This window comes from Colius striatus, chromosome 20 (assembly GCF_028858725.1).
Source record: "Colius striatus isolate bColStr4 chromosome 20, bColStr4.1.hap1, whole genome shotgun sequence".
NCBI lineage: Eukaryota > Metazoa > Chordata > Aves > Coliiformes > Coliidae > Colius > Colius striatus.
In genome coordinates, this window is record NC_084778.1 from 6204482 (window position 1) to 6231344 (window position 26863).

Consider the following 26863-nt stretch of genomic DNA (forward strand, 5'->3'; position numbering starts at 1 on the left):
TAGCTAAACTTGGTTGCAGATGGTCAGACACTTTTACAGGGTATTTCATGGTTTATTTAAAAGTGGCACACAGACAAACTGAGGACCCATGTGAGCAAGGAGACAGTACAGAGTGCCTCTGAGGAGAGATTTGGGCCCTTGGTATGGGCAGTGCCAGGAATGCACAGCTGTTGTGAGAGTGCATATGGTTTGGTCCTGTAGGTAAAGAGCAAGAGTCCAGTCTCACTTCTGCCCATGGCATCTGCCATTAGTGTTAGAGCTGACTGCTCCTCACTTCCTGAGTCAGTGTCAGAAGTGTCACGGTGTTGCTGACCACTCCTGGTCTGTCAGAGCAGCTGTAGTTGTACCTCCCAGTGAGGATCCTGATTTCTCTCTCATTACCAGCCGCTTCCTGCTTCTCGCAGCTAGTGCCAGAAGTGTTGAGTCCATATTGCTTAAAGCACTTGATCTATTTGAATTGAGTGTTCTCATGGTACTGATATTTCCTCTAATGTGTGTGTGAGGAGGAATGGTCCCCCATACAGTCTGAATTTGGATTATATGATAGTATACATAGAATGCATCGCTATAGAAAGCTCGGGAGGTAGCAGCAGAGATGGACGTTGAGTAACTTGAAAGCAGCAACTTGCAGACAGTCCTTCCCTGAAGGAAAAAGTACAGTATGTGCAGATGGCCAAAACCTAAGTGGGAAGGAGGTTTTTTCTGTCCAATAAAATCTGGTTAAGTCCCTTGATGGAACAGGAATCCGTGTGGGGGCTGACGTTGGCGTAATGCAGAGGAGACTTCTGACAGTGGAACCTGATGGAGCCCTACGAGAAAGAGGTGGAGAGGTCAGTTGGTGTTTTTGACAGATCTTGAGCTAATTTTGCTATGCAAACTAAGTAGTGCTTTAGTATATAAGCAACTAGTGACTGTGAATAAGGGTAGAGGAATGTCTCCAAGGGAGTTCGAGTACAAATGGCCTGAAGAGAGATGATTACTACAAAGACTACCACTACAGTCATTGGAACTGGAAGTAGGTTAAATGCTGAAGATTTCAGTATTCAGTCAGTGCTGCACTTGGTGCTGCTTCTTCCTACTTGCAGTAACTGTGACCAGGCACAGGCTACAGTCTTAAACACCTCATTTTATGCAGCCTCAAAAAATTATCAATAACCCTCCAAGCAGAGGAACCAGGTGGTTTGTAACCAGAGTGCAAGCTCTGAGAGAAGCCAGTGTGGGCTGTGATGTGTTTGTAGGAAATGGGATCTAAGACTGTTCTGCAGGTAAGTAGGAGATGAAGTACTTGAGGGCTGCAGCCAGTGAAGTTAATACACAATTGCAGGGGTGTTCTTCATACTCCCAGTGGCTTTTCTCCAAGTGGAAAAATCCTCACACACCTAAACAGTGGAAAAGAGTGTAGCTAGAGAGCAGACTTGGTAGTTGCTCAGCTCAGTGGTCCCTCAGGTCCTGGCAGGTTTAACTGTGCTGCTGACCAGAGCACATGTGGTTTGTTACCTGGGGGAGGGCTCTGATGGAGGTGATGCCACAGCCAACAAAGCAGCTCTCCACCCTGCAGCCACTGCTGTGCTGGAGCACCCTGAGGCACGCCAGCAGGGACAGGTCTCTCCGAAGTCCTGTTACAGTAGTGGGTGCAGCAGCCAGTACGAGACCCAGGGGCCAGAACTGAATCATTGCATGGAGCGGCCAGGTTCCTTCCAAAGAACAAGCTGGTTTGGCTGAGATCACTCCAGGAACTGAGAATTGCTCCTTTTCTTCACCCTCATCCAATTCTGCTGCTGCTAACGCAGCCATTTTTGCCTGATGAAGAGATGCAGAACAAGGTTCTTGAACAAGATTCTCAAACATCTTGAACACAATTTAAAACTGCAAAACTACAAGTCTAAAAAAGAGGTCATCTTAAAGGCTGGGGCAGCCTGGGGGTCACTCTCCATGTTTAGCAAGGTAAGGAATGAGTTTATTTTGCAGCCTCTATGCTGCCACCCTCTAGAAGCAGCTGTACAGGACTGGCATCCACCTTCAACTCTACAGCTTGAGAAGTTTCCTGCAGAATTGTCACTATTGTTTTTCTGCAGTTATTTGACAGAGGTAGATGCTTCTCAAACACTGAAAAGCCTCAGCCACTCCATTTCAGTGCTTTCCTGTACCAACTTACTTTCCATTTCCTCCAGCCGTGCCCGATGACATTTGCAGCCCTGCGCATCCTTCGGAAGCGGCTCCTGGCCAGCCAGGAACGGACGGCTGGAGAGGCAATCAGAAGAAATTGAGTACAAAGAGCCTTGGAGGCTCTTGCACACAGTGTAAGAGATGGCATTTGAGCACTTCTGCCACTTCACACATCCACTGGAACTGTGACCTGTTACCCTGTGTTCAGCCACACCCTTGCCAAATTACCTGCTTGGATGACAGTTGCGGACCACCTCTCCCTCTCTAGTTTCTTCTGTTTAAATCTTCTCCAGCAACACTGAATGCAAAATGCTTTCTCATTTAGCACCTCTGTCCTTCTGGCTTCAAGCTGCTCTAGCTGCATTGGGGAAACGAGCACAAGCCTGCAGTTAGTACTTGAAGACAGAGTTGTGCTCACGCTCTTCCCTCTTCTGCAGTCTCTTGGTGTTTGTCAGAAAGCCACATAACGTTTCAGTGTCCTAAAACTGCTGGACTGGGGCTTAGAATTTGTGAGGGGACAGAGTTGTGGGGAGGAAATCTGGAGTCTTCCTAAGTCACAGTAGCAGCTGGCTTAAAACTAGCTCCATTGAGTGTTCTCTTAGGGCTGTACCCTCCAGTATGAACCTTTACAAAAGCGTTGTCTCCTTCAGCTCTTTCACAAAGCAGCTGCTCAGGCCTGTCAGGCTGAGTCTGTCAGCTGAAGCTGAGGACGACTGTCACGGTTAGCAGAACTTGGAGGAAACTGACAGCACGAGGCAAAGGTGCAGCTCCTGCCCATTAGCAGCAAGGACACCACTGAGCAAAGTCCTTCTCATAGCTGGACCCTGATGAATATTTGACTGGGTTTAATAATTTGAAGGAGAATGCCAAATCCTGGTCACGGGAGTACAACCTAAACCATGATGACAGTCTGTGCCAGAGTGCCCATGTGAGCCCAGGGAACGGCCCTCTTACCGCAGAATTGACCATAAAGACTTTGGTTTTGCCACAGTACACGGGGCTGTTTTCTGCTCTGTTCCCTGCTTGCTCAGCTGTAGTTTGTCCCGTGACAACATTCTGAAGGATCTCAAAAACGACAGAATGTGATGCTCTGTCATGATCCACCGCTGCAGTCTCGCCTGCAAGTGAAGCAGTGAGGAGAAGGTATCACCACACTTGGAAACCAGGGCTTTGAATTGTCTTGATGCTGAGACTTCTTGGCTGTTTAGGGGGGTACACCTACAAGAGGGGAGGGGGTGATGGCTGAGCCATCACTAGATCTGGCTGTATTTAAGGGGAAAATGTGACAGCATAGATTTCACCATGAAATTTCACCACCAGTAACTAGAAAAGCAGCGTGGTGTGTTTGATCTCAGATGCAGTTTGGGTGCTGCCTTATCACCTGCTCCATGCTGTCACTCGGTACCAAACCCCATTTTGGGTAGCTCTAAAGAATAAAGCAGACAGGGGGGCTCAGCTTTCTCCCATTGTTAATGCATCCTACATGGGAACATTGGAAAGCAACAGCAATGCAATTAAGAATAGTTTTGAGCAGTCCTACGAAAATCTGGTGAATTACAACTGAAAGCCATTGGGAACACAGAACAAAAAGGCATTAGACTTGTAGCCTTTATGTACTGAAAGATGCAGGACCAGAAAACAGATTCTACCCAATTCTAGAGCTTTCCCAGGGCAGCAGCAGCAGCTGCAGGGACACACGCTAAGCAGGAGTTTATTGCATCAATCAGAGGTCATTAAAACCATTTCTGGGACATAGTACACAATTTTTCACGTTATTGGACAAGCAGGTTAGGCAGATTAATCTATTTGGAAATAGGGGTGGATTTAATTCAGACCTGTCCTCGAAAGAGATTGTGTTGTTCAAGGCAATGCTGCATGAGCTTCTGCATGCCCAATGCCGGAACTTGATGGTCATTGTATCTTTCCATCCTGGATACTGTTTGCTTTTCTGCTATAAATATTTCTAAGGAGATGAGAGCATTTTAAGGCACTGAAAACAAATCAAAGCGATTCTTGCTTACAGGAAGACATCTGGTGACAATGATGGTGTTCATGGGGCTGGGCTGATAAAAGAACCAAAACCTTACCCCACATTTAGGAAATTATTTTGCTTTGTTTGCAGCTTATTACCTGCTGAAGATAACAAGGACGAGTAATCTATCACTGTGAGGTATTCTAGCTAATGGGTTTATAATTGAGGGAGAAAGATATGGTGTGTAAGTAATTTTCCAGCCTGTACTTGGTTCCATTTCTGCAAGGTGAAGAGATTTCCAGCCATTCTGTTTATCTGATGTAGGCTGGAACTTACTGGTCCTGCTTCCCACTCCTGCTGGTTACACAACACACCCGTGAGGTGAAAATGGGATTCATCTGGGAGGGAGAAGGGAGTTGCAGCAACTTCCAGTGTTAAATGTAACCACCTGAGGAGCTCCTCCTTTCAGGGGTTCACACCAAAGACGTTACCTTGTAGACTGGATTGTGGTTTTTACAGTCCATCCTCACTCTTGCTTACAAAAAAGAATCACATACAGAAGTTTGCAAAAGGCAGAAGAAGAAGCAGCAGAATCCAGGTAAGTGAGCAGGTCAGTGCATTCGGTAAGAAAACAGGGGATGGGGGGAAAAAAAAAGGAAGGAAGGAGAAGGAACAAAAGCAAAAGGTAAGTGGTTTTCAAGTCTACTCAAGAACCAAATCTATATCAAATTATATTGGGGGAAACCCCAAGCACTGTCATAACTAACTGTTCTACCCAAGAGAAACACAGAAAAACAGCAATCAGATGAAAGATTTGTACTTTTAAAGAGAAGTCAGTTGTAAGCAATTCAGCAACTCATCTTGGTGAGAGATTAGAAAAAGATTTTGGCAATAGTGGTGTCTCTGGTGCAGAGGACAGTAACTCAATGTGGTCTGTGTGACACCAGATGGGTGCAGGGATCATTTTACCTGATGGCAGAGGCCTCAGCTAAAGCAACGTACCTGTGTTCTCAGCACCATGACAGTTGCTTTTATCACACACTCTCTTTTTATTGGACCCACGTGGCTTTCTCAGAATTTCATAGCGCTCAGTGAAGCTTTGGAAAGGGATCCTGATAGACAAACATACAGTCAATTCCAGGCAAGTACCATTTACTCTCCTTTGAGGGGGTAGAAAGAGCAGAATGGCTTCCAAGGCCCAGTGCATAGTATGCAAACAGACCAGTGCCTACGTAGTCACCAAAAGGCAAGAAAATGTTACAGTGAAGCCACATCCAGTAAGAGTTTTAGTACATGACAACCCACATCAAAACCCCTATTCCCCAGCTTCTCAGACAGGACAGGCACAGTGAGCTCATGGGCCAGAGGTGTGTTACAGACACATCTGGACTTTGTTAGTATTTGGTATATTTTTACAAGTCCCACTGTATTGAATGGCAGTTGTGCAGCACTGCCTGCTGTGCTGTGACTGCACTTTTGGACTTGCTGAACAAGCAGAGATTCATTATCCAAAACACAGAACAGCCCAGATTTATGACAGGTATTTTTGTCTCCAAAACATAAAAGGGAGATGCTTAAATAAGCTTAAGAGTAAGCAGTGAGCAGAACTCTTCTGATACTTTGGAAGAATCAGTAGTTTTGTGGCCTGAAACAGACTGCTTATAAGCTTTTCTGCATAACCAATATGCCACTGACTGCCACAGAAGTAGATTAGGGAAGACATGGCTTGAGAGTTTGGGACTTACCTAATAGGGAAGCCCGCGGCGCTGATGGCGATGGCTTCCACTATCCCACACGCCTGAAGCTGACTCAGAACCTGAGGCATAAATGCAGATGGTTGAAGTTACCACTGCCAGGGGCTGCACAGGGGCTGCTCATCCCACACCAGCACCACACTGGCAGCTGAGGAGCAGAGGAGGGGTTGTGCAACCGTGGGCTACTGCTTTGGGGAGCAGCGTGAAGGCACAGCAGGAGCAGAGGGACAGTGCCTTCTCTTGTGTCCACACCCCCTGCACTGCCAGAATGCAGGAGAATGTGAAAAGCCAGTGTTGCTATTTGAATACTACTTGCAATCAGCATATTCTCTGAGTGTCTAAAATGAATGCAGCACTACTGAGGCTGCATGTTCTCTAGTTAGAGTTTTAGTGCCTGCTGCTCTGCTCCCAAAGACATACTTGGCTGATGTCATCTAGTTTGTTCTAGACTAGACTCCAGGAGCAAGCAAAGTTTTGTTGTGGGCATTCACCATGAAGATATTTGTGTGACCAGGACTGCTGAGCAGCCTGGTCACCTTTGGCTGTTTTGAAGGCTGAGATGGTGGCACCCTGAATAACCCAGGAGAGCTCTGCTAAGAGAGCTTCCCACACAGCAACAAATAAGTTGTATCTGGAAGAGCTGCTTAATAGCTCAATTTTAGACAAGGATCAGCAGTGATTCTGAAAGGACATTTATCTTGGAAGCTCCAAAGCAGAAAAAACTATTTCAAAATGTGCTGTGAAAAGAGCTTTGTAAGTGACTTAAGTTATAAGAGACACAATGCAAAGCCCCAAACAATGCCTCCAGGATGCTTCTCATTGAGTCAGTGAGGAAAGGCTTTTGAAAAGTTACCTCTTCTCTTTTAAAAGTCATTGCCTTGCAGTCAGGATTAGGCTTGATGCAGCGGATGTAATGAGGTGTGGTACTATTCAAAATCTGCATCAGATGTTCAAGTGAACCCTGCAGAAAACAAACCCAGGTTTCATTAGTGACTCCTCCTCCACAGGTAGTTCAGCTCATCAGTGGTCTTCCACAAAAACAATGAAGCCTTTTTTGCAAGGACAGCTTTACAGACTGGGTACTAGCAGAGCTGTTCTGTCAGGACAGCTTGGCCACCAGCTGAAGCTAACCCTTCCAGAGAAACAGAGGACACCTCCAAAAGGCATATATCTAACAGTTAGAGGTAAAAGCCAGAGCGAGTTAAAACCCAGAGTGTATCAGGAGTCTGAAGCTATTTCTGGTTTACAGCTGTTTCATTTGCATCACATTTACTGATCTTGGTCCAACGATACTGTTTTCTCATCTAGTTATGCAGACAGCCGTAGAAAGCAGAAACTTGAATAGGATGTACCTTGAACTTTGACACCACTGTAACAACAGCTGCTCTCTTCTGGGGTTTGATGTTATTTTGGTTTCTTTCTGTCACAGGAAATAATTTTTGAAGCAAAGGGTCCTTAGAATCCTGCAAAACATGGACCAGCTCTGGTGGAATGGGGTCCTGAAAACACAAACACAACTCGTTAGTATTTAGACTTAGGCAGAAACCTGCCTTTTGGAAATGACTAAAAATTCCACATACATAGATGGAACAGCGTCTCTGATACCAACTCTGACTTAACCACAGCTGTAGTTTCAAATCTGACATTCAGAGTCAAGAACAGAAAACAGCACTTGGCTGAACATCCAGCAAACGTAGTCAAACATACATCTGCCCCCAATGTTGTTCTCACTGTACAAGTGAAGGGAGCAATCTCAGGACTGTTTAATCCTCACAGGACAGTCTGCAGCAGATATTAGAACATCTGTTAGAACGTCTTCCTTTTAATTAAGAGATGGTGTTTTACTGCATCACCTAATATCACTTGCCATAATTGCTGGTGATGTCAGAACTGACAAGGGACCCTTCTATCTGCAGACTATTTCACTTATTCCCTGATGGCCCAACCAGGCCACAACTTGAGTTTCCTGCTATTTTCAGAACTTTCTTATGCTTATGTGAACTCTGGGCAGAAATCAAGTGCTGTATTTAAGGTTACAGAAACGCCCTGATGCCATTAACACTCTATGTTGTTTCAGGAATGGAAGAAGCTCTGATTTGGTGATAGATGGTCCACTCAGATGAAAGGTCTGCTAATAAAGCATCTGCTTGTACCAGCAATGGTTCACTGGCAATCAGACCACAAATATTACCCAGATTTACATGGCCTGAAGGATTTATTTGGAGAAAGGTATGTATATCCAGCAAGAATCACTGAATGTACTTGTTAGTGGTGCTTTGATTTAAATTGCTTTTGGTCTGTAGGACTTTCTGGGGTTTGGTTTGTTTTTTTTAAAACAACTCCTTCTGATAACACTTACCTTATTTTTCTCCACCATTTCTGCCAGCTGATAGCAGACCTTGCCAGCATAATGTGAAATAATAAAGTTAGGCTTCTTACTGAACTTGTTTCGACTTAAACATGGATTATTAGCCAGAGCTTTCTCGATCCGAGTTTGAAAGAGGTCAGTGTTAGAGGATCTATTCAGACGACACTCCTGCACAGCAAACAACACAAAACTGCAGCATCTCTTATTTGTCATAAAGAACTGTTTAAAAGCTGTTTTTAAAAAGACACTTTAAGATCACAGCCATTTACTGTTCCAGTTGCTTTGGGGAAAAAAAGACAGCAAAAAATGCAATTGAGGCTTTGATTTGAATCAGAGCAGTTGAGATCAGAAGAAAAAAGACAACAGAACAGGAAGCAGCAAGGTCCTAATTGTTCTGAGAAATAAGCCCTGGAGAAATTTTATAGCTGGCAAGTTTCCTACTAATTTAGTGCTCACGTTTTCTTTGGTGGCATGAGATGGAAAACAGACAACTCAACATTAGGAGTTTAGATCCACACTTACCTCGTTCAGCAAAGAAAAAATGCTGAGAGGATTGCCCTCTATTAGATCAAGGCAGTTCTGGTTATCCTGGTAGTTTATGAAAGACCACTGTAGGCCTTCAGCTGCATATTCTTCCTGAAGTCAGAGAGAAACCAGTTAATTCTGCAGCAGAGGGCACTGGAGCTGAACTAAGCATATGCCCTGTGCAGTCTGGCACAGTTAGTGTTTAACAAGTTCATCCCTGGCTCATCCAAAGCTCAGCTCAAGTCTGACAGCAATCTTAAAAAAAACCAAAACCAACCAAATGAGGACACTGAACCACAGGTACTTTTTGAGATGTAGCAGCAGATCCTGCTGGACCAATTTGTTTAAGTAGTTGGGAACCTCACAGATTTATTGGAGAGCTGCAAGGCAGTGTTAATGTGAACAAACAGGCTGCAGTCACACCAAGCCTCTCCTGGCTGTACTCAGCTTTGCCCTGAAGGGCAAGGAACACACAGAACTCCTTCCTTACACCACAGCCCTCAACCAAGCATTGCATGCCAGACTTTACTAACTGGGCTCCATTTAAAGCAAAGCCTGATCCAAAAGGAAGCAGAGAAAGATACTGGTTTCTGCCTGATTTCTGTGACATTATTTACTCACCTGAAGGTTGCAATCTGATCAGAAGCACAGAAACACAAAGAGACAAAAGGTGCTGTTTTAAAATTAGCTATTTAACATGTAATCTTAGTGGGGTATTACCTGTTGTGCCTTCAGATAGTGTGCTACAAAGTGCTGCTGCAGTTTCTCGTTGGCATAGTTAATACAAAGCTGTTCCAAGTTGTTTTCAGGGAAGGCTTCAAAACCATAAACATCCAACAAACCTAGGAGGAACATAAAAAGACAGTGCACTTGGGTCTAGGAGTAGCTTGAAGGACTTCTGGTTAGTCAGTCACACCATGAATGACCATACCTATGAAGCTGGTCCACACTGATGGATCTGCATAGATGCTTTCATTGATGACCAAAACAAGCCATTCAAACAATCTGCAGACAATGACAACTGGATCAGTTGGGAAGTGCACACTTAAAACAGAGTAGTGTTCTTTTACTGCTGTTCATACCAGTATCACATGGAAGTAACAAAAAATTATGACATGCTCCCTCCTGAGAGGAAAGAGCAGCTCTCTTAAGATCTCTGTATTGGATACTGTAGTGACTGAACGTAGGCTGTATCAAAAAAAGGAAGGGAGGGTTACACTGCTCCTGAGTCCAAGCACAAAGCCAGGCCAAGTAAATCTCTCACAGAGAGATTCCCTCACAGAGGTTCTAAGAATCAGCAGAGCAGCTCAGTCCTTACTTTGCATAGATGACTTTGGCCAGGCAGTCCCTCCTGGTCTCACATTCCGCCCTGGAGCAGGGCTTCTTGAACACTTGCTGTTGTTTTCCAGCAGTTATTGTTCGAATTCTTAATGATTCCAGTAGTTCCTCGACAGGTATCTTCAGCAAATCCCCAGTGGTCTTCAAACATTCTTGTTCAGGAATAAAGAAAAATGGCAAGGTTGTCTGGAGTGTCAAACGAGTGCAGCGCCTTGGAAGTTACAGACCGTCTCGAGATAGGATAGAAAATGACACCCATTGACTTAAATGTGGATTTGAGACTGTTTCACCCAGACCTGGGAAAAAGTTTTGCAAGACCAGGTTCTGAATTTGGATGTACAGTGCCCCTAGAATTTTAGCTACTCTATCCAAAATGAGACATTCCCAAAAAGTCTGAAGTTTGCCACACCCAAAGAGGCATTTCAGAGAGCGCTCTCTAGGTTTGTGCTTATTACTTGTTCACAAGGAAATGCAGAAGAATGAGTGTTTGCTAACAAAGCATTTAAGTTCTTGCTCACCCAAGCTCTATGCAAAACTATCTGAATATTAAGTAGTGTGAATTCAGAGCATAAGAGTAGGAAATGTCCCTGTTCAGGACAGTGGTTTAGTTCTGAACAAAACCTGCATCACAAACCCATGCAGGACAACCTATGTCCTGCCCTGCAGTTGAACAGATTTGCTGTTACCAAGTTTCAGTCTTTATCATGAAAACTTCAAAGCTCTCATTTTTAAAGCCCTGCTCTCCATTCTGGGTCAGATTTCTGGAAGTCTTACGATGTCAGCGTTAAGATTACAATCAAGAGCAACAGTTCTGCCAATACTACTTCTGAAATGACTGTCTCATGTTGCAGTTGCCTTGACCTGTAACGGAAGGATGTTATCTCTCAGAGCAGGGAGCATTAGGGGTTCTTTTGTTCAATACTTTGGAACCATGAAGTACCAAACAAAAACACACGTATGTTTTGTTTTGCTCGTGACCCTGACAGTCTCCCATCAAGCAGAGGAGCACAGTAATGCTTTCCATTAGGCACCTGCACTGACATTACATGGCTGTCTGAAGCATGGCATGCTTGTTGCCTCACCTTTGCTTTTGTCTTCTAGGTCACAAGGTTGAGATTCATCCACTGGATTAGAGAATTGAACATTCCCAAGATGGAGAAGGCCTGACAATACCTGAAATATAATCAGTCATGGGTTTTCTAAAACAGAACTCCTGCAAGGCAGTGCCCTCACAGCCTTCCCTTAGCCTTGGGAACAGGACAAGTCAAAACATTTCTGCACAAAAAAAAAAAGCAAGTGGATTCCAAGCTTCCATGTTAATTCCTAATGCTGCAATGGCTGAAGCAAAACTGAAGCTCATGGGAGCTGGTTTTTAGTTGAAGTCTAGTATTCAGCTATGTAACCTATGGGGCTGTAGGCCCCATGCTCTGTACATCAATACACATTTACTTCTGCAGAAATCCCACACTAAAAACCCATTCCAAACATCAGCAGCAGCCTCGTGGTGACAATGCTTTGTACCTGACCTTGAAAATATTGTTCTGCGTGGAGCGGTCAATGCCCAAGTGAAACATTGCATCTCTGGTCACCTCGAAGCAGTCCTCTGAAAAGCCAAACAAGTGCTGTTTAAAGGAAAGCCATGCACACAAACACAGGCAAGCAGAACACTCTACACCACCTCCAGTTCAGCTGCAGGTCTCAATGGAGATCACACAAGCCAGATGCTCCTTTGGTAATGCCAGAGTACAAGCTGGACAACCAAGTCATTGACTTAATACTGCCTCTGTGTTGCTCTGATGTTAGGCAGCACGTTGCTGAAGCACATCTGAAGACAAGACAGTTTCTAAACATAGCCACAGAGATGCAAATTCACTAGGCCAGAAACTGCTGGTTCAACTCAGGTGAAAACTCTTAATAGTGCAAACTGAAACTTAAGAGAATCACATCAACACAGGTGGCTGTGCAAAAGGTCTGCTGGTGGCTGACCAACTGTGGGTTATGGGATTGCATAGGACTGATACATTGTTTTCCTGCCTCCCTTTAAAGTTACAGCCATCATTAATGGCCAGTTTGTGAAACTAATCTTTACCATCTAAGTTTCTTTCAGAATTTGGCAGCCAGCGGTAGTCAGCTCCTTCTGGAAGGTTCCATGACAGCCTCTCCTCTGCAGTAGCACCTTTTGTGATCTGGAGACAGAAAATAAGGTAAGGACTGAATCTGCAGCTCACAGACAATGAATAATAACCTACTGGGAGCAAAATTTCATTTGGAAGCATGGCAGACAGGGAAAATGTTTCGTAAAGTTGCAACTGTGCTAAATCTAGTCATTTCATCCCCACAGGTTGTCAGAAACTTCTAGCAAAATTAACTGAAGACAAACCTGATAAAAAATATGAAAGTTTCTTTCATTGGGGGCCTGATAGGCAACTCTGGTCTTCTCCAAAAGGAAAGTCTGAATGGAAGCACTAGTCAGATGGTGGAATCTAGAGGGGAAAAAAAAAGCACAAGTATTTCAACAAAACCTCCTCCCAGAATCTGGTAGGTGCTGTGTTATGACAGCAACTGCCTGTGATTGCTCTGCACTTCACCCTCAGTTTGTGTAAACTTAATGTCATATTTTATTCAGAGTTCTTAACTGCATCTCTGGTTTTCCACCGTTCTCTTTTAGAGACCAGGGTGAGAGCTTGCAGAGAAAAAAAAGAGCATAAGAATGTAAGCTGCCAGTAAACCGAAAAAGGCTTGTAAAGATTTAAAGGAAGAAGACAACAGACAGAGATTTTCACGGTGATTGTTACCTGTCTAACTGAAGCTGGATGTATTTTCCAAACCGGCTGCTGTTGTTATTGCGCAGGGTACAGGCATTTCCTGTGAAAGTGCAGACACAGCATCATCACAGTGGTTCCACTCTTCCAGGTAGGGCATTAAGGGTGATTTGTACACAGTATTTGAAGAGTTTATCATCAAGCAGAGGACCAAGAGCTAGCTTTGACTTGTGTATTAACAAAGAAAATTCCCACAGTGGGGATTTTTGTCGTTAAAAAAGCCTCATTTACCAAATGCTTCCATGACAGGGTTGGAATCCAACACCCTCTTCTCTATCCTTTCCACAGTTTCGTTGTCTTTTGGGGAGACAACAGAAGCAGCAACAGAAGCATAGAATCTCATAAGGCAGCGAGATGTCCAGGTCTGCAAGACAGAGGCTTGACAATAAGTCTGTTTTTACCATGTTCTTAGTTATGTCAGTTAGTGAAACTGCTAACTTCTGAAAATGCAGTATGCAGCTGGTGATGATGCTAAAGAGAGTAATGTGTCAGGTTTATAGCTCTATTTCAGTGGAAACTTTTTGTGCATATGCTTATGTGCAACAGACATACATTTAAAAGCCCTTGGAGTGCTTTGCTGAATGGCAGTTTTATCAAGATGTAACCATCTGGAAGCTCAGCTAGAAGTATCAGCTGAATTGAATATAAATGGACTTTGAGTCATTAACACTCAGCAAATCATTTTGTTGTCAGCCTTAGAAATGTCCTTAGTATCTTCCTGAAAAGGGATGGACCATTCCAGAAGGGCCTAGGACAGGATCTGAATTCTTCACTTCTTTGAAGTCTCTATGTAGGGTCTGCCAAGACCCACACTGGCTCCCTAACAGCTGCACCTGAGACACTGACTCAGGTGCAATTCCTGTTGAATGATTCAGATCTAGTCCTCAGAAATTACAGATGTCACCTCAAGAGCAGCTATATTAAGTGGAGTCTATTTAACAAGAGTATTTAATGCTTTACATGTCATTCAAGCGAGTCGTGCTAGAGCAGTCTGCCTACGTGCTCTGTCACTGGCTTGTTTTTCTTCATCTTCCCCTCTTCACTGACATGTTTTGCACTACAAATCCCCAAAAAATCTCAAAACAAGAGCAGTGTCAGAAGGAATCTCCTTACCTTCCCAGCACCACTTTCTCCACTCACAATTATAGACTGGTTCACAGGGTCTAGCTGGCTTTGGACATTTCTGTAGGTTTGCTCAGCCACTGCAAAGATGTGAGGTTTTAAATCCTGGCAGTAGAAGAGAATATTCATGTTTAAGAGAACAGTAATTGAACAGTTCAACAGCAACAGGCAGAAATCTTCTCATCTTTATCTGAAAGCAGTACTGCTCTTTTAACAGAACTTGTATTTCACTCAAAATGGTTTTTAGCCTTTAGGATTATTTTGCTTATACAGATTTTGAAGAACTTGACATCTTGTTCCTGCAGGACAGTTATTTCAAACACAAGGATTACCTGAGGACGAAGTGCATCATGGTACTCTCTCATAAGCTCAGGTGAATAGAGGCAGGATATAGGCTGAAATGGATTTAAAGCCACCAGGCTGCAGCCAGCATTTGTATAAAACAAGTTTACTGTATATCTTGCTTGAAGACATTTCAGAACTGAAAGACACACCTTCTGTTAGCATCTTTTGAAAAGTGTATTTGTCTCTTCCTGTTCCTGTTTGTAACAAAAATCTTCAGATATGTTACCTATTAGGTTTAACAGAGAATGAGGTGATCACAACAGTGACAGAGGTCTAACATACACAACGTCTCTAAGGATTGCCCTTATTTTTAAGAATCTTAAGGGATCTGCTAACTGTTCCATTCAGTAAATCCTGTGCTTTTATGAGGTTTCACAAAGTCCTAGAAAACAAACCTGTTCACTTGCAAAACAGAGGCAAGAACTCCCCCTCTGCACCAGGAACAGGCCTCAGCTTCTCTTAACAGGGTCAGCTGTTAAAGTTGAGTGAGGAATTTACCTCTTAAAACCAATGTACTTTGAATCTAAGGTAGAGCCTCATATCAACACCCAACTGTAATCACAAGGGCACACGGGAGTCCTTCAGCAGCACTCACAGCCACAGCCTGGCTGCCTGAACCAACACCACAAACGCTGCTCTGCGTGCAGGGCTTGGTAAGGGCTCAGTGTGGCTCCATCTACCATCGATACAGAAAGGTATTTGGAAAAAAACCCTCAACCAAGCCAAATGTGACTTTCTAAGGCTCTGAATAGACTTTAAAAGGCTTTGAACCTTTAACTACTGTGCTCATGACAGTATTAATGCAATGAGATGTATTGGTAGCCACCAGGGAAAGTGACTCCTCAGGAGACACGTCAGGAGCCTGGCTGCCTGCTCACCTGTGGCAGTTGTCACTGGATTCACTTTCGTGAGGTCATCAAAAAGATGTAATTTCTCTTCATCACTGAGGAATGCTCTCACTTCTTCTTCAAATGACTCATGGAGGTCATTCTGGATGACAGAATCTTCTTTTTGGCCATTTTCCTGGAGAGGATGTCAGATTGGCACCAGTCAAAGGCTGAACAGGGCTGGATTTTCACCTCACCCGCTATAGTTTACAGCTCTTCTACTGCTTCCATGTAACAAAGTTCAGTGTCAGCAGGAGTTGTAACGTAGCGTGTTTGAGCTACTCTTCCTCCCAGTTGCCACCCCCATGTATCAATGGTTCCCATGGGGTGCTTTGTTTCTAGACCTTTATCTATACCTTTATTACCTAGCAGATGAGAGATGCCAGGCTTGACAACACCGTCTGTAAACCGAATTCATTGCTGGCAAGTCTGGCTGTAGGCAAAGGCACTTGGAAAGAATGTGTCCTTACACTCATACTATGTGGCCCTTGCAGTTTTGCAGGTTGTTGATCCAGGCACAATTACACCATGTTCTTAACTGGCATATTTCTAAGCCTATGGATGTCCTGCACCCAGTGCACACACTGCTGTGGGCAGAGGGGAGTAGCAGGACTGGCTTCAAAGGCCGAAGTAGAGCTGAAAGCTACTGTGGTCCAACACATGTTTTTCCCAGCAGAGACTTTCATTTTTAGATCAGAACTTGAGGGCCCCTGGAGTGAAGTTGCAGACTGCACACAATGCAGCCAGGGGAAAGAAATGGTGTTGTGAGAGCTGGCCTGCATTAGGTGAGGATTTGTCCCCTCTGAATCACTTAATATTAAATCTTAGCCTTTGGGCTCCTGTGTCCTTGACAATATTAGTTGGCAGGACACATTTGTTGGACAAACAAATGGAAAACAGCCAGAAGAGAGATTTCAGGTCATCTTTGTCATTTCTGAGTGAAAGAAGAGAGAGCCTAGAAGGGCAAATGAAGAAGGCAAAAGATGCCAGTCCCAATCTCTGCATTCTAGATATTCCTTTTCTGTTCCTCTTCTTGACAGAAAGTCCTCCAAAGTAACCCTACTTGTTTGTATTTAGTAGCACAAATCTGCAGTTCTTCACAAGGTAACCAAGTCACTGAGCAGGATCACCTTGTTTATACAGAAGAAGTGCTAAATTTAGTTAGCAGCATTCCCACTTGGATGAGTTAGGCTCATTAATAAAGGGTAAAAATATTGTGCAAAATCCCATTAACACATGTCTACTAAAAAACACAACAATAATTTCCTCATTCAGGAGCATTATCATCCTTTGCAGACAGCAGAAGTAACTCATTTCCAGTAATACAAAATTTTACCCAGCAAGGGGAAAAAAATTGCTTAGCAACACAGTTAAGCATTGCCATCCAAGTGATTTCTGGTCTCCTCTGAAAGAGCCCTAAGAAGCTCGCTGCTTTCACAGAGAACAGACATGCACAATTATGAAACACTCCACAGATGAGTTTCTGCCACTTGCCCATCCTCCCCGTGCCCTCTCGTGCCTTTGCACCAGCAAATCTATTTGTACAGCTGATACTGCAAGAAAAAGCTTTGTTTTGCTCCCCTGTTCAACCTCATTTCATGTGGAAGGGATGGTGATTGCTTAGCCAAAAGAAAAGCACTACTTGAAAATACAGTTGCTTCTGATTCCTGCACTGCACAGCTCTCCATTAATTGAACAAACACCCTTAAGGATGCACTTGCTACATGCATTAACACTTGCCCCGTTAACGCCAATGGCACAACGAAAATCACTACCTGGTGTTAGTAGCACAGCTCAAACCCACAGCTAGTGGGGCTGGTCAGTTTGTGAAGCAGGGCTGAATAGACAGTAGTAGTTACCTAATCTTGACTGCGTGGAAACAAGCCAAGAATTCCTTCCTGGCAGTAAAATTTAATTAGCACACACACCATTCCTGTTTTTCTTTTTACCTGTGTTGGCATCTTGTCCAGCCCTATGGATGGGATCGCTGGGGAGGTCCTTCAGGGCAGCTCATCCAAATCACACTGAAGAATGCTTAAATTAATACAATGTTTTGAGAAAAAGACATTTAGAACAAAATAACTCTGGACATGTCACTGTCTGAAGTAGATGCAGAAGTACTGATCCTGGTGAGGCCCGAGTAATGCCAGAGCTAGAAGCTACCTGCACTGTCAGTCACACATCCTGACAGCCCCTACAAACACAGCTTATCTGCAAAGAATAATGGATCTTTCCTTACTGCAGGAATAAACTGCTGTGTTCCTCTTGAATTGATAAAGCAAGGTTTCTTGGCAAGAAAATGCAACTTTTTTGTTCAATTTCTCCTGTTAGGACAAATAGACAAGATCAGTGGGTCTGACAGCATCTGAGAAGCTGGTGCTCTGGAAAAGGAGCGGCTCTGACTTTTGGATTGCAGCAGAAACAAGATCTGCTGGTGTGCTGTGCTGGTGTGCTGTGCTGGTGTGCTGTCCTCTTCCTGCTTCCTCTAAAAATCACTGGAAGCCAGCTCAAGGTGAGTCAAGTTTGCCCTCTCAAATTCTTTGACAAACACAGATTCCAGGCACACAGCCAGTGAGAATTCTGTTTTCTTCCAACAGCTGAAACTGCCATTACTTCCATTCCATTCTAGTTCTATTCTATCCTAAGCCCACTCTTACCTGGCACGAGAACACCATTTATGCGTTAATGCACGTGAAGCACACGGAGCTCGCAGCACACACAACCATCAGACCCTCTCTGCCTTGAAAGAGCTTCTGATCTAGTGGCGCTATTTTCCTTTCCTGGAGAGGCGTCGCTTCCAGCTGGCAGGAGTGCTTCGTGCCCGTTAAACCAGCTCCCGAAGGACACAGGCTACCGCAGCTCCCTGCTGATGCAGCCTCCCCCGGGCTTTGCCAGAGCAGAACCCGACATTCGCCCGGCCCGAAGGTCACTCTCAACGGGACTGTTCCCCCTGCCCAGGGCCTCGCCACGGGGCCACCGCAAGACCGGGAGTTCTCGGCACAGAGCCCGGGCCTCCCCCCGAGAGCTCTAGGAGGGAAGCGCGGCCGCTCCGGGACGGGACCCTCCCCGGGGGTTGGGGGCGGGCGGGCTCCCGGCGGCGGGGGCGCGCAGAGCCGCCGCGATCCCCGCGCTGTCCCCGGGCGCCGGGCCGGGCCGGGCGAACTCACCGCGGGCGGCAGGCGGGCGGCAGAGGCAGCGGGCGGCAGAGGCAGCGCGGCTGCCGGAGGAGGCGGGGCAGGGGCGGGGGCTGCCGGCGGCGGCAACGGCCGGCGCTGAATCGGCCGCTGCGGAAGAGCAGCCGCTTCCCTCTGGCGAAAGTGCGGGCGAGGAGCGCGGCCGCTGTTTACCTGCGGGCGGGACGCCGGGGAAGCGCTGCGGCACCGCGGCGGAGCGGCCCGGCCCGGGGGCTGCCGGCAGCCGCAGCGGGGAAGACACGAAGTGACACCGGGGCAAACTGTAAGCTGCACCTCGGCCGCTGAACGGGACGGCGGCAGGTTCGTTCCTCTCCCGGCAGCCGTCTCCATTCGGTGCCGCTGGGCTCTCCCGCCTCTGCAGGGCTCAGGGCTGCCAGGCCCTTGCGAAGCAGCGCGGTCAGCTGGCAGAGTCTGTGTGACTACCCATGCCCCGGTTAAACCAACAAACGGGTGATTTTGCCTTTATAATGAAAGTTTTTGTACAGTTAACATGTATTCTCCTGAAACAGGTCCCACAGGCAGAGGAGTCCATGATCGCTGCGGGACTCGGACTTTTTCTTAAGAGGTGCTTCTCTTGCAAGTGGGGATTTGAGCTGCTGATGTTATTGCATGCTTCACTGACCAGGAAACAGAAACTTGACGAGGGTCACATTTTCACACACCCATTTCATTGATGCTGTAGGGAATATGACTAAGAATGTCACCAGAGAAGGACGTACTGTAAGGTTATTCACTCCTGGGGCACGGTAAGATCTGTAACGCTGGGGATGGCTGAGCGGCAGCCAGGGCTGTTGTTTGGCACTCCTGAGATCGAGGAGTCACTGAGGAACAGATGGCTCTGATATCAGGGTCTGTTTAATGAACCAGTACCTAAGATTAATTTGTGATGAAGCTCTAAGAGCCCTGTTTTACAAAACTAACTCAAGTTCACGTTTGTGTTTTCAGGGGAAGGAAGAAGCATGTCACAAAAACATCTGAAAGAAGCCTTTATCAGCAACTTAAATGGAACTAGTTTGCTGGAAATTTCCCTAGGCATGTCTCTAGCTCCTCTCTGCCTGCTTTGCAGAGGACTCCTCTTGATTTTGTATTACCTGCACTATGGGAAACCTCTCCATTCAAGGAAATACTGTCTGCTGCTAGACTTCCTTGTGCTGGTATCTCCCCTCCTGTTCTCCTGTACAGTCTTGTCTCCAGTCATCTTTTTCATGCCAACTATCATTGCAGCCTTCTGTGCCGGGGTATTTTCTAAAATATACAGCCAAAGGAAGCAAGAGACCAGAGTGCCCTTGAGGCAAATTGTAAAAGACTTCCAGAAGATGTACTTGGATTCAGAATACATTCCAGCAATAACTGTGTTTCGTGTTTATGTCAACATGTTGACATCCATCAGCATTTTAGCGGTGGATTTCCCGCAGTACCCGAGGCGATACGCCAAAGCCGAGACTTATGGAACAGGAGTTATGGATTTGGGGGTTGGAGCTTTTATTTTTGGGAATGCTCTTGTCTGTCCTGAAGTTAGACAAAAAACTTGTGTGACACAATCACAATTTTCCAGCGTGGCCAAGCAGTTCTTTTCCGTTTGGCCGTTGGTTTTCCTTGGCGTTGGACGACTGCTCAGTGTGAAATCTCTCGAGTACCATGAACACACTTCAGAGTACGGCGTGCACTGGAATTTTTTCTTTACCTTAGCATTTGTGAGGCTTGCAGCATCTCTACTTTTAGCCATATTTCCAAAAACTAGTTCTTGGATTGTTGCTGTAAATCTTGCTGTACTGTATCAGCTTCTCCTTAACACCACCTCTCTGAAGACATTCATCTTGCACGGGAGTGACGGCAGAGACACCAGGATTGGCTTTCTAAATGCCAACAGGGAAGGCCTGCTCTCTCTTTTTGGCTATCTAGCCATATATATGGCCAGCGTCCAAGTGGGCCTGTGGCTGCTGAAGTGCAGGAGCTCAGTCAAAGGCTGGATGGGAGCAGTGCGTGTGTTGGTGCTGACCGTTCTCCTGCTCTTCGCGTTCCTTCACGCCTCGCAGGCCTACGCGGACCCCGTGTCCCGCCGGATGGCCAACCTGTCCTACTGCATATGGGTGGTCGCTCACTGTCTGACTTTGTTTCTCTGGTTTGTAGTGACTGACCTCATGCTGGTGTTCACCAAGCTTCTGGTGAAGGGCTCCAGCGTGCCCTGCTGCTGGAATGCTGTCGAGCCCCCTAACGCCAGTACAAGGCGTGAAGTGAAGGCCGTGCCCAGCAGGAGGGAAGGCAAGCAGCTGCCTGTTTGCCTGATTAGCGCTATTAATCAAAATCAACTACTGTTTTTCTTGCTAGCAAATGTCATGACTGGTACTGTGAATATACTGATAGATACAATCCACAGCAAGGCTGCATTTACGTTGTGTATACTACACTTGTATATGTTTTTTAACTGTTTAATTATGCATATATTGCATGCCAAAAACATAGTATTAAAGTTTTGGTGATTCCACTCTGTCTCAAGCAGCCAAGTTGAGCTTTGTTTCATAGAATCACAGAATGGTAGGGGTTAGAAGGGGCCTTTAGAGATCATCCAGTCCAACCCCCCTGCCAGAGCAGGTCCACCTAGATCAGGTCACACAGGAATGTGTCCAGGCAGGTTTTGAAGACCTCCAGAGAAGCCTCCACATGCTCCCTGGGCAGCCTGGGCCAGGGCTCTGTCACCCTCACAGTTTGCTGTTCACTTGTTTGCTGTGGCTGAATGATGCTATTTTAGTGGAAAAAAATGCAATACATTTTTACTATATTGCATTAATTCATAATAGCTTTTTACTCTTTAGTGTTGATTGTTTTAATGGTTTGTTGTACCAAATTTTACAGCCCACGCTGTTACCTGTTGGAGTCGTTACGCATTTTCCTAAAAACTTGGGGTTTGAGATGGCTAAAAACTCCTGCTGCTCCCATAAACACTCAGGCAGAGGAGTAACGTAGTTACAGTTAGTGAGTCATGTTCATACTCAAGTGCTGGTAGGAGGTAACAGTGTAGAAACCAGAATGAAAAGTAAGAAAATCAGTAATTATAGTAATTATAGCTGTGCTTACCTAGTTAAGGCCCTTGCAGAAATAATAGATAAAAATTCTTTGTGAAGAATGCATTGAATAAGTGGATACTTAAAAATGTTTTGGCCTCAGTTCTGCAAAGATTTATGCATATGCTTGACTTTGCTGGCAGTAATTGTATATGGAATGTTACTCATATCCTGACATCTACATTGGCCCTTGAATTACAGCTAACTTTTATTTTCATTGTCACTGATGAATATAAATGAAGACCTTGGGTAAAGTGTGATGCTCAGCAGTTGTTGAGACTAGTGATGCAGATAACAAGAGCACCAAAATCCAAAGATCCAACCCTCCCCATTCATCCCGGCTGCACACCAACACATTGTGACAGCTCATCTTTAGGAACGCTGTAAACTGGTCCTCAGCTCCACTTTCAAAGTACTTGAGGCCCACCTACTTGTCTATAAAACTATTTTAAACAGCAGCTCATTTAGTAAGGTATTTTGACAGCTGAGATGTTTTCAAGTGGGAACATTCCGTATAAATTTTTATTAGCAAACAAGAAGTGTGCAAATGGAAAGCAGCATGACACAGTGGGGCAGGGTACTGACAGGAGAGGTGCTCAGCTCCTCCATCACAGGCTCTTTGTTCACTTTCCTAACTGTGACAGTTCTTCCTGACCTCATTAAGTTGTTGACAAGAGAAATACACTTAAAAGATTGTGAGGAATTCCATAATGGGTGATATAAATACTTGAGTAGACTACAAATGGTAGTTCATGATAGATGTTTAATGTCAGTAGAGTTAGAGCAGTTAGTTTCTCCTATCCATTGTGATGAATCATAAAACCTATGGGGATTAAGCCTCTAAATCAGATTCCTTAAGGCAGACATTCTGTGGAACAGAATGTTTATGAGGTTCTCTTAGCCGCTGGCCAATGGAGAGGTGAAGTCTGAGGATTAAAGGCTGTAGCCATGCTGATTTCGTGCTTGCTTACTTCCAGGTTATAGCCATACAGTCTTCAGAACTAAAGAAAACCAGTCTGTATTATCCTGGGGACAAATGTAATTAATTGGCAGCAATGTCTTATGAACGGTTGTCACAGTTTATAGCAGTAACTGGTGTGTCTGTTTATTTTAGAACATTTCCTAGCCTTGCCCAGGGAAGGCAGCCTCCATCATCAACCAAAGGCACCACTCATTTATCCAAAATTACACACGGATATTAATTTTTGAAACATCTGAAGCACAAGACCTGCAATGAGTTCTGCCTGTGAGCACAAGCCTATTGTGTGATTCAGGACGAAGGCATTAACTGGGTGTGATGAAGCGGAGTTGTGTCTGGACAAGCAGCAAACCCTCTCGATGCCAACTCCATTTCATGAAGCAAGAACTGCCGTGGGAGGCGTGTGCTGTGTGTGCAGAGCCCCGCGAGCTCTGTGCAGGCAGCGGGCTGCCGGGCACTGCTGGGCACCGGAGCTGCGCCTCGCAGTGACACCGCCAGCAAACCTGGGGCACGGCGGAGCACAACCAACGAGAGTGAGAACAAACCACTCCTCTCACTGCTCCACATCAACTCCATTTCCCACTTGTAAAGCTCTGTGAAGTAAGTTGTTCGCCACAGAATTAATGACAGACAATTAATTCTCATTGCTTGTTGTCGATAACAAATGCAGCCAGCTCTGCCCTGAAGCAACCAGCACAGTTATTAAAGCTGAATGTTTAGACTATGAATAGATACAGATCATTTAACCATGCTTCTAGAAGAACCAAGAAATGCAAGCAAGCATTCTTTGATCAGAGTCTGTACAAGCAAACGGCACCGTAATGTGTCTGGAAAGATGTGACAGAACTTGACACTGCCACACTGCTGTAGACACTTTCTCCACATGCAGCTCAGTAGCTGTGAGCTCAGTGGCCAGCAGGCACACCAACACTGCATTTCATAGGATCAGAGTCCCACAGGGCCCTGCAGAGCTCATCCAGCCCAGTTCCCAGCTGAAGCAGGTTCCCCCAGATCAGAGGGCACAGGAACATGTCCTCTGACTAATAAGAATAGTAAAGCAGAGGACTGGGAAAACAGAAACTGTTTTGTCTTTGCTGACATAATTTCACCCAATGACCTTTCTGTACGGCTGCAGGACAGAGACAATATGGTGGAGAGTAGAGCTGACCACATTTATCCTTCACCTTGTTACTTGTTGAACATCAGTAGCTTTTTACCAAATGTCATTATTTTTAAGGGCCGACTGGCATGCCTTCCCTTCCTAGCCAGCAGGGTCTCTTCTCAAGTCAAATCTTTACGATACAGATTTCAGGAAGTATCCTATTTCAAAGCCACCAGGTCCTAAAGAACAGGTATTTCTCCCTGGTGAGAGGCATGGAAATGTACAGCACAGAGGGGCTGGCTGTTTTATCACCATTTCATAGATAACAAGCAAACTGCATGTTCTGCAACTTAGAAAACCCCACACCTCTTTTCCATGGATAAAACTAAAATGTAGTGGTGCTTTTCATGCCTAGTTTAGCAATGTACACCCTGAGAACGCCAGAGCACTGTGTTTGATCCAATGTGATCCAATCACACTCTGGGAGTGTAGGGGCAGAAGTGACACATGAGTCCACATGCAGAATGGACCCTGCAAAGACAACATATGCTCATCACAATCCAACGTGCTCACATGAGGAACCGTCCCTTGTCACAAAACGACAGCTTGTGCTTTTTTTTTCTGAAGAAGAACACCATGGAAGTACACAAACTGCAAACTGTGCAGCGATGTTTCCATTAGAGATGCTGCAAGTAAACGAACTCCTCCACTAAAGATGGTTTTTATGCTGAGATGAGAAAAAAACCAATCCCGCTCCCTAATTGCTTCCCTGCACTTTCTCTTGAGGACTTGAGTATCTATATACATAAATAACAAGAACAGATCAACCGTAGTATTTAATAGCTACAGAAAGTCTATGGGGCGGGGGGTTTTCGCTGCCTAAATTACGCACCCACAGGACTTCTAGCTGGTTGCACCGGAGAAGAAGCCAACAGCCTTAAGTGAGAGACCGTAAGTCCAGTGACCCGGCATGTGCTCAGGGCAGGGGAATCTGAGGCTGGCTGTGTCTGCGGCGCAGGCGTTGGATGCAGGTTTGCCAGCTCAGGCTGCCCGTCGCTCCGCGCTCGGCTACAGCAAAACCCGCGCCGTTTCCACACAGTGGGCCCCGCTACGCTCCGGCCCTGTCCCACTCACCCCGCCAACGCCTTGGGGTTAAACCCCGCCCGCTCCCCTTCACCCACCAACCTGCACCTCACCGGGCCGCTCGCACACCGCCCGGGGCTGCGTGTCCTTACGTGCCACCGCGGACACGCCGCTTTCCCGAGGCGGGGCTCAGGCTCGGGGACGGGCCTCCCCCGTCCCGCCGCCCCAGGAGCCCCCACCCCCGGCTCCCCCCCCCCGCCCCGGGGCCAGGCCTCTAAACCTTCCCCGCCCTCGGGCCCCGCGGTAGGTGTTTCCCCACCTCGGGCTGGCGGCGGATTGCGCCGCTGCTGAGCGGGCCCGTGCGCGGCTCCTCGGGCGGCTGCGGGTGAGCGGGCGCCGCCTGCGGCCCAGGCCCGAGGCCGGCGAGGCGGGGCCGCGGTCTCTCGCGAGAGGAGGGTGGCCCGGCCCGGGGCCACCGCCTGTGGGGAGGGCCCGGGGAGGGGGAGAGGAAGGAGGCGGCTCTGTGGCGGAGAGCGGGGTGTCCGCCCGCCTGTCAGAGCGCGCGGGTCGCCGTCTCGCGGAGCAGCCGGTAAAGGCCCGATGGGGACGAGGTGGCCGATGGGCCGCGGGGCAGGGCTGCGGCCCCCCGCGCGGCTGAGGGGAGGCGGGTGGAGGGGGAGGCCGGGAGCCGGCCCCTCGGCTGCCTCTGTCCGGGGATGTGTCCCCGTCGCTGCCGCCCCGACCGGGGAGCCGCGCCGGCTGGAGGCCGGGTGAGGACAGGGAGGAGAGGGGCGGATCTGCCCGCCGCGTCGCCTGGGCTGCAGCCCCCGTGCCTCGGGCTCTTCCCGGGCCCGCTGGAAGGAGGCGGCGGCAGGTCCCCGGGCGCCGCCGGTCCTGGGCTGGCCCCGAGGAGCGGGCGGGCGGCGGGGTCCCCTCGGGGCGGCCGCGGGGCGCGGCCCGCCAGCAGGTCGCCCGGGCCGAGCGGCAGCCCCGCTCCGCAGGTGGAGGCGCCCGCTGCCGCCGCTGCCGTCCCTCAGCCGCCGCGGAGCGGGACGGGGGCGGCGGAGAGCCGCAAACCCCGCTCCGGGCTGGGCGGCTCCCCCGCCCACCACCGGCCCAGACAGGCCGGCGGGGGAGCGGTGTGCGGCGGGGGAAGCGGCCAGCAGCACGGCCGGCTCCATCCCCCGCCGGCCTCCGGCCTTCCTCTGCGGGCCGTGCCCGGCGGAGGGCTCGCTGCGTTCCTCCCCGTCGTTCCCTCCCTTTCTTCCATGTTATTTGTCGCTTCCCAGCCTGCCCACCTCTCCCGTTCCCGGGCCGTAGTCTTTTTGAGTCCCTTCCAAGGCTGGAGCGGCGGCCAGGCTGCGCGCCCGGGCGTGGGCTGGGGTGGCGGGGTTGGCGCTTGGCGTGGTGAATCAGGCGATGGGGTAAAGCAGGCTGGTTCCCGGGCTGGTGAAAGTGTGCCGGGGAAGCGCGGCGAGTATTTACCTCCCCGGGGTTTGGCTGCTCGCAGGCTGGAGCTGGGAGGAAGCAGCAACGGCAAGCAGAGATGGCGCGGCTGGTCGCAGTTTGCAGAGACGGGGAGGAGGAATTCCCTTTCGAGAAAAGACAGATCCCCCTCTACATCGATGACACTCTTACGGTGAGTGCCCGCGCTCCGCGGAGCCCCGTGTCCGTGCACCGCCCGCTCGCAACGTGTGCAGGCGGCGTGTTGTAATTCCCAGGCGAGGCCTTTTCCCTAGATAGGCCTCCTCAGCTCCTCCTTTGCTCCTGCAGCGTTAATCTCTGGGACTTTGCAACACTTCAGGTTAACAGCGCTTAATGTGGCAACTTTTTTATCTGATTCCCAGCTCTAAAAACATGCAAACCGCATAATAATAGGAAAGTTATTGCTGTATTAGGGCCTCCACTTAACTTGTTTTCAAGTGACATGCATGTCTCGGTGCTCAAGCCCAAATGTGGAGCAAAGCCATTTTAAAGTTATTAAGGGAGGGAGCCATATTAAGGTTAAAACCCAACGAGATAATTACTATGCTCTTAAATAGGTAAGAAAAGGCTGAAGGTGTTTTTGGAAGCTCTGGCTTAAAGTGTTACTGAGCCTGCAATGTCCTGCTATGTCTATAGTAGCAAATCTGAGAGAGTTTCCA

At 47.2% G+C, this 26863-nt stretch overlaps 3 protein-coding genes across 21 annotated transcripts in view; 2 read left to right on the top strand and 1 right to left on the bottom strand.

Moving 5' to 3' along the window:
- On the bottom strand, positions 1-25570 carry MYO19 (myosin XIX). 6 transcript variants are annotated; one of them, XM_062012370.1, is made up of 25 exons: positions 25039-25570; positions 17249-17323; positions 15291-15435; positions 14400-14548; positions 14059-14172; positions 13177-13309; positions 12919-12988; positions 12504-12606; positions 12213-12309; positions 11650-11726; positions 11206-11296; positions 10104-10275; positions 9717-9790; positions 9506-9627; positions 8783-8896; positions 8252-8428; positions 7245-7391; positions 6746-6853; positions 5884-5954; positions 5141-5250; positions 3121-3284; positions 2395-2524; positions 2156-2241; positions 1498-1800; positions 1-809 (listed from the first exon to the last, which is right to left on the bottom strand). In XM_062012370.1, the coding sequence occupies exons 2-25, from the start codon at positions 17258-17260 to the stop codon at positions 681-683; spliced, it is 2898 nt and encodes a 965-aa protein (XP_061868354.1). In that variant the 5' UTR covers positions 17261-17323; positions 25039-25570; the 3' UTR covers positions 1-680. The 6 variants fall into 6 exon arrangements, with proteins under 6 accessions (XP_061868354.1, XP_061868352.1, XP_061868355.1 ...); XM_062012368.1 differs by having other exon boundaries at positions 17249-17333; XM_062012371.1 differs by lacking the exon at positions 25039-25570 and adding an exon at positions 17957-18387.
- PIGW (phosphatidylinositol glycan anchor biosynthesis class W) lies at positions 61-20983 on the top strand. 11 transcript variants are annotated; one of them, XM_062012382.1, is made up of 9 exons: positions 61-1944; positions 2172-4748; positions 7970-8121; positions 11225-12327; positions 12465-12661; positions 12792-13036; positions 17631-17811; positions 19003-19239; positions 19439-20983. In XM_062012382.1, exon 9 carries the CDS (start codon positions 19453-19455, stop codon positions 20971-20973), a length of 1521 nt encoding a protein of 506 aa, XP_061868366.1. In that variant the 5' UTR covers positions 61-1944; positions 2172-4748; positions 7970-8121; positions 11225-12327; positions 12465-12661; positions 12792-13036; positions 17631-17811; positions 19003-19239; positions 19439-19452; the 3' UTR covers positions 20974-20983. The 11 variants fall into 11 exon arrangements, with proteins under 11 accessions (XP_061868366.1, XP_061868370.1, XP_061868365.1 ...); XM_062012386.1 differs by having other exon boundaries at positions 19003-19058; XM_062012381.1 differs by having other exon boundaries at positions 2172-2300; positions 4289-4748; positions 19003-20983.
- The window catches only part of GGNBP2 (gametogenetin binding protein 2), a 20683-nt gene continuing 18780 nt past the window's right edge, over positions 24961-26863 (top strand). For 2 of the 4 annotated variants that reach the window (XM_062012375.1, XM_062012378.1), the window contains exons 1-2: positions 25225-25308; positions 26230-26358. In XM_062012375.1, the coding sequence (XP_061868359.1) occupies positions 26266-26358 (93 nt within the window). In that variant the 5' untranslated portion in view covers positions 25225-25308; positions 26230-26265. Of the gene's footprint in view, positions 25023-25081; positions 25105-25224; positions 25309-26229; positions 26359-26863 lie in introns of those variants that run through there. The other 2 variants (XM_062012376.1, XM_062012377.1) reach the window with 2 other exon arrangements.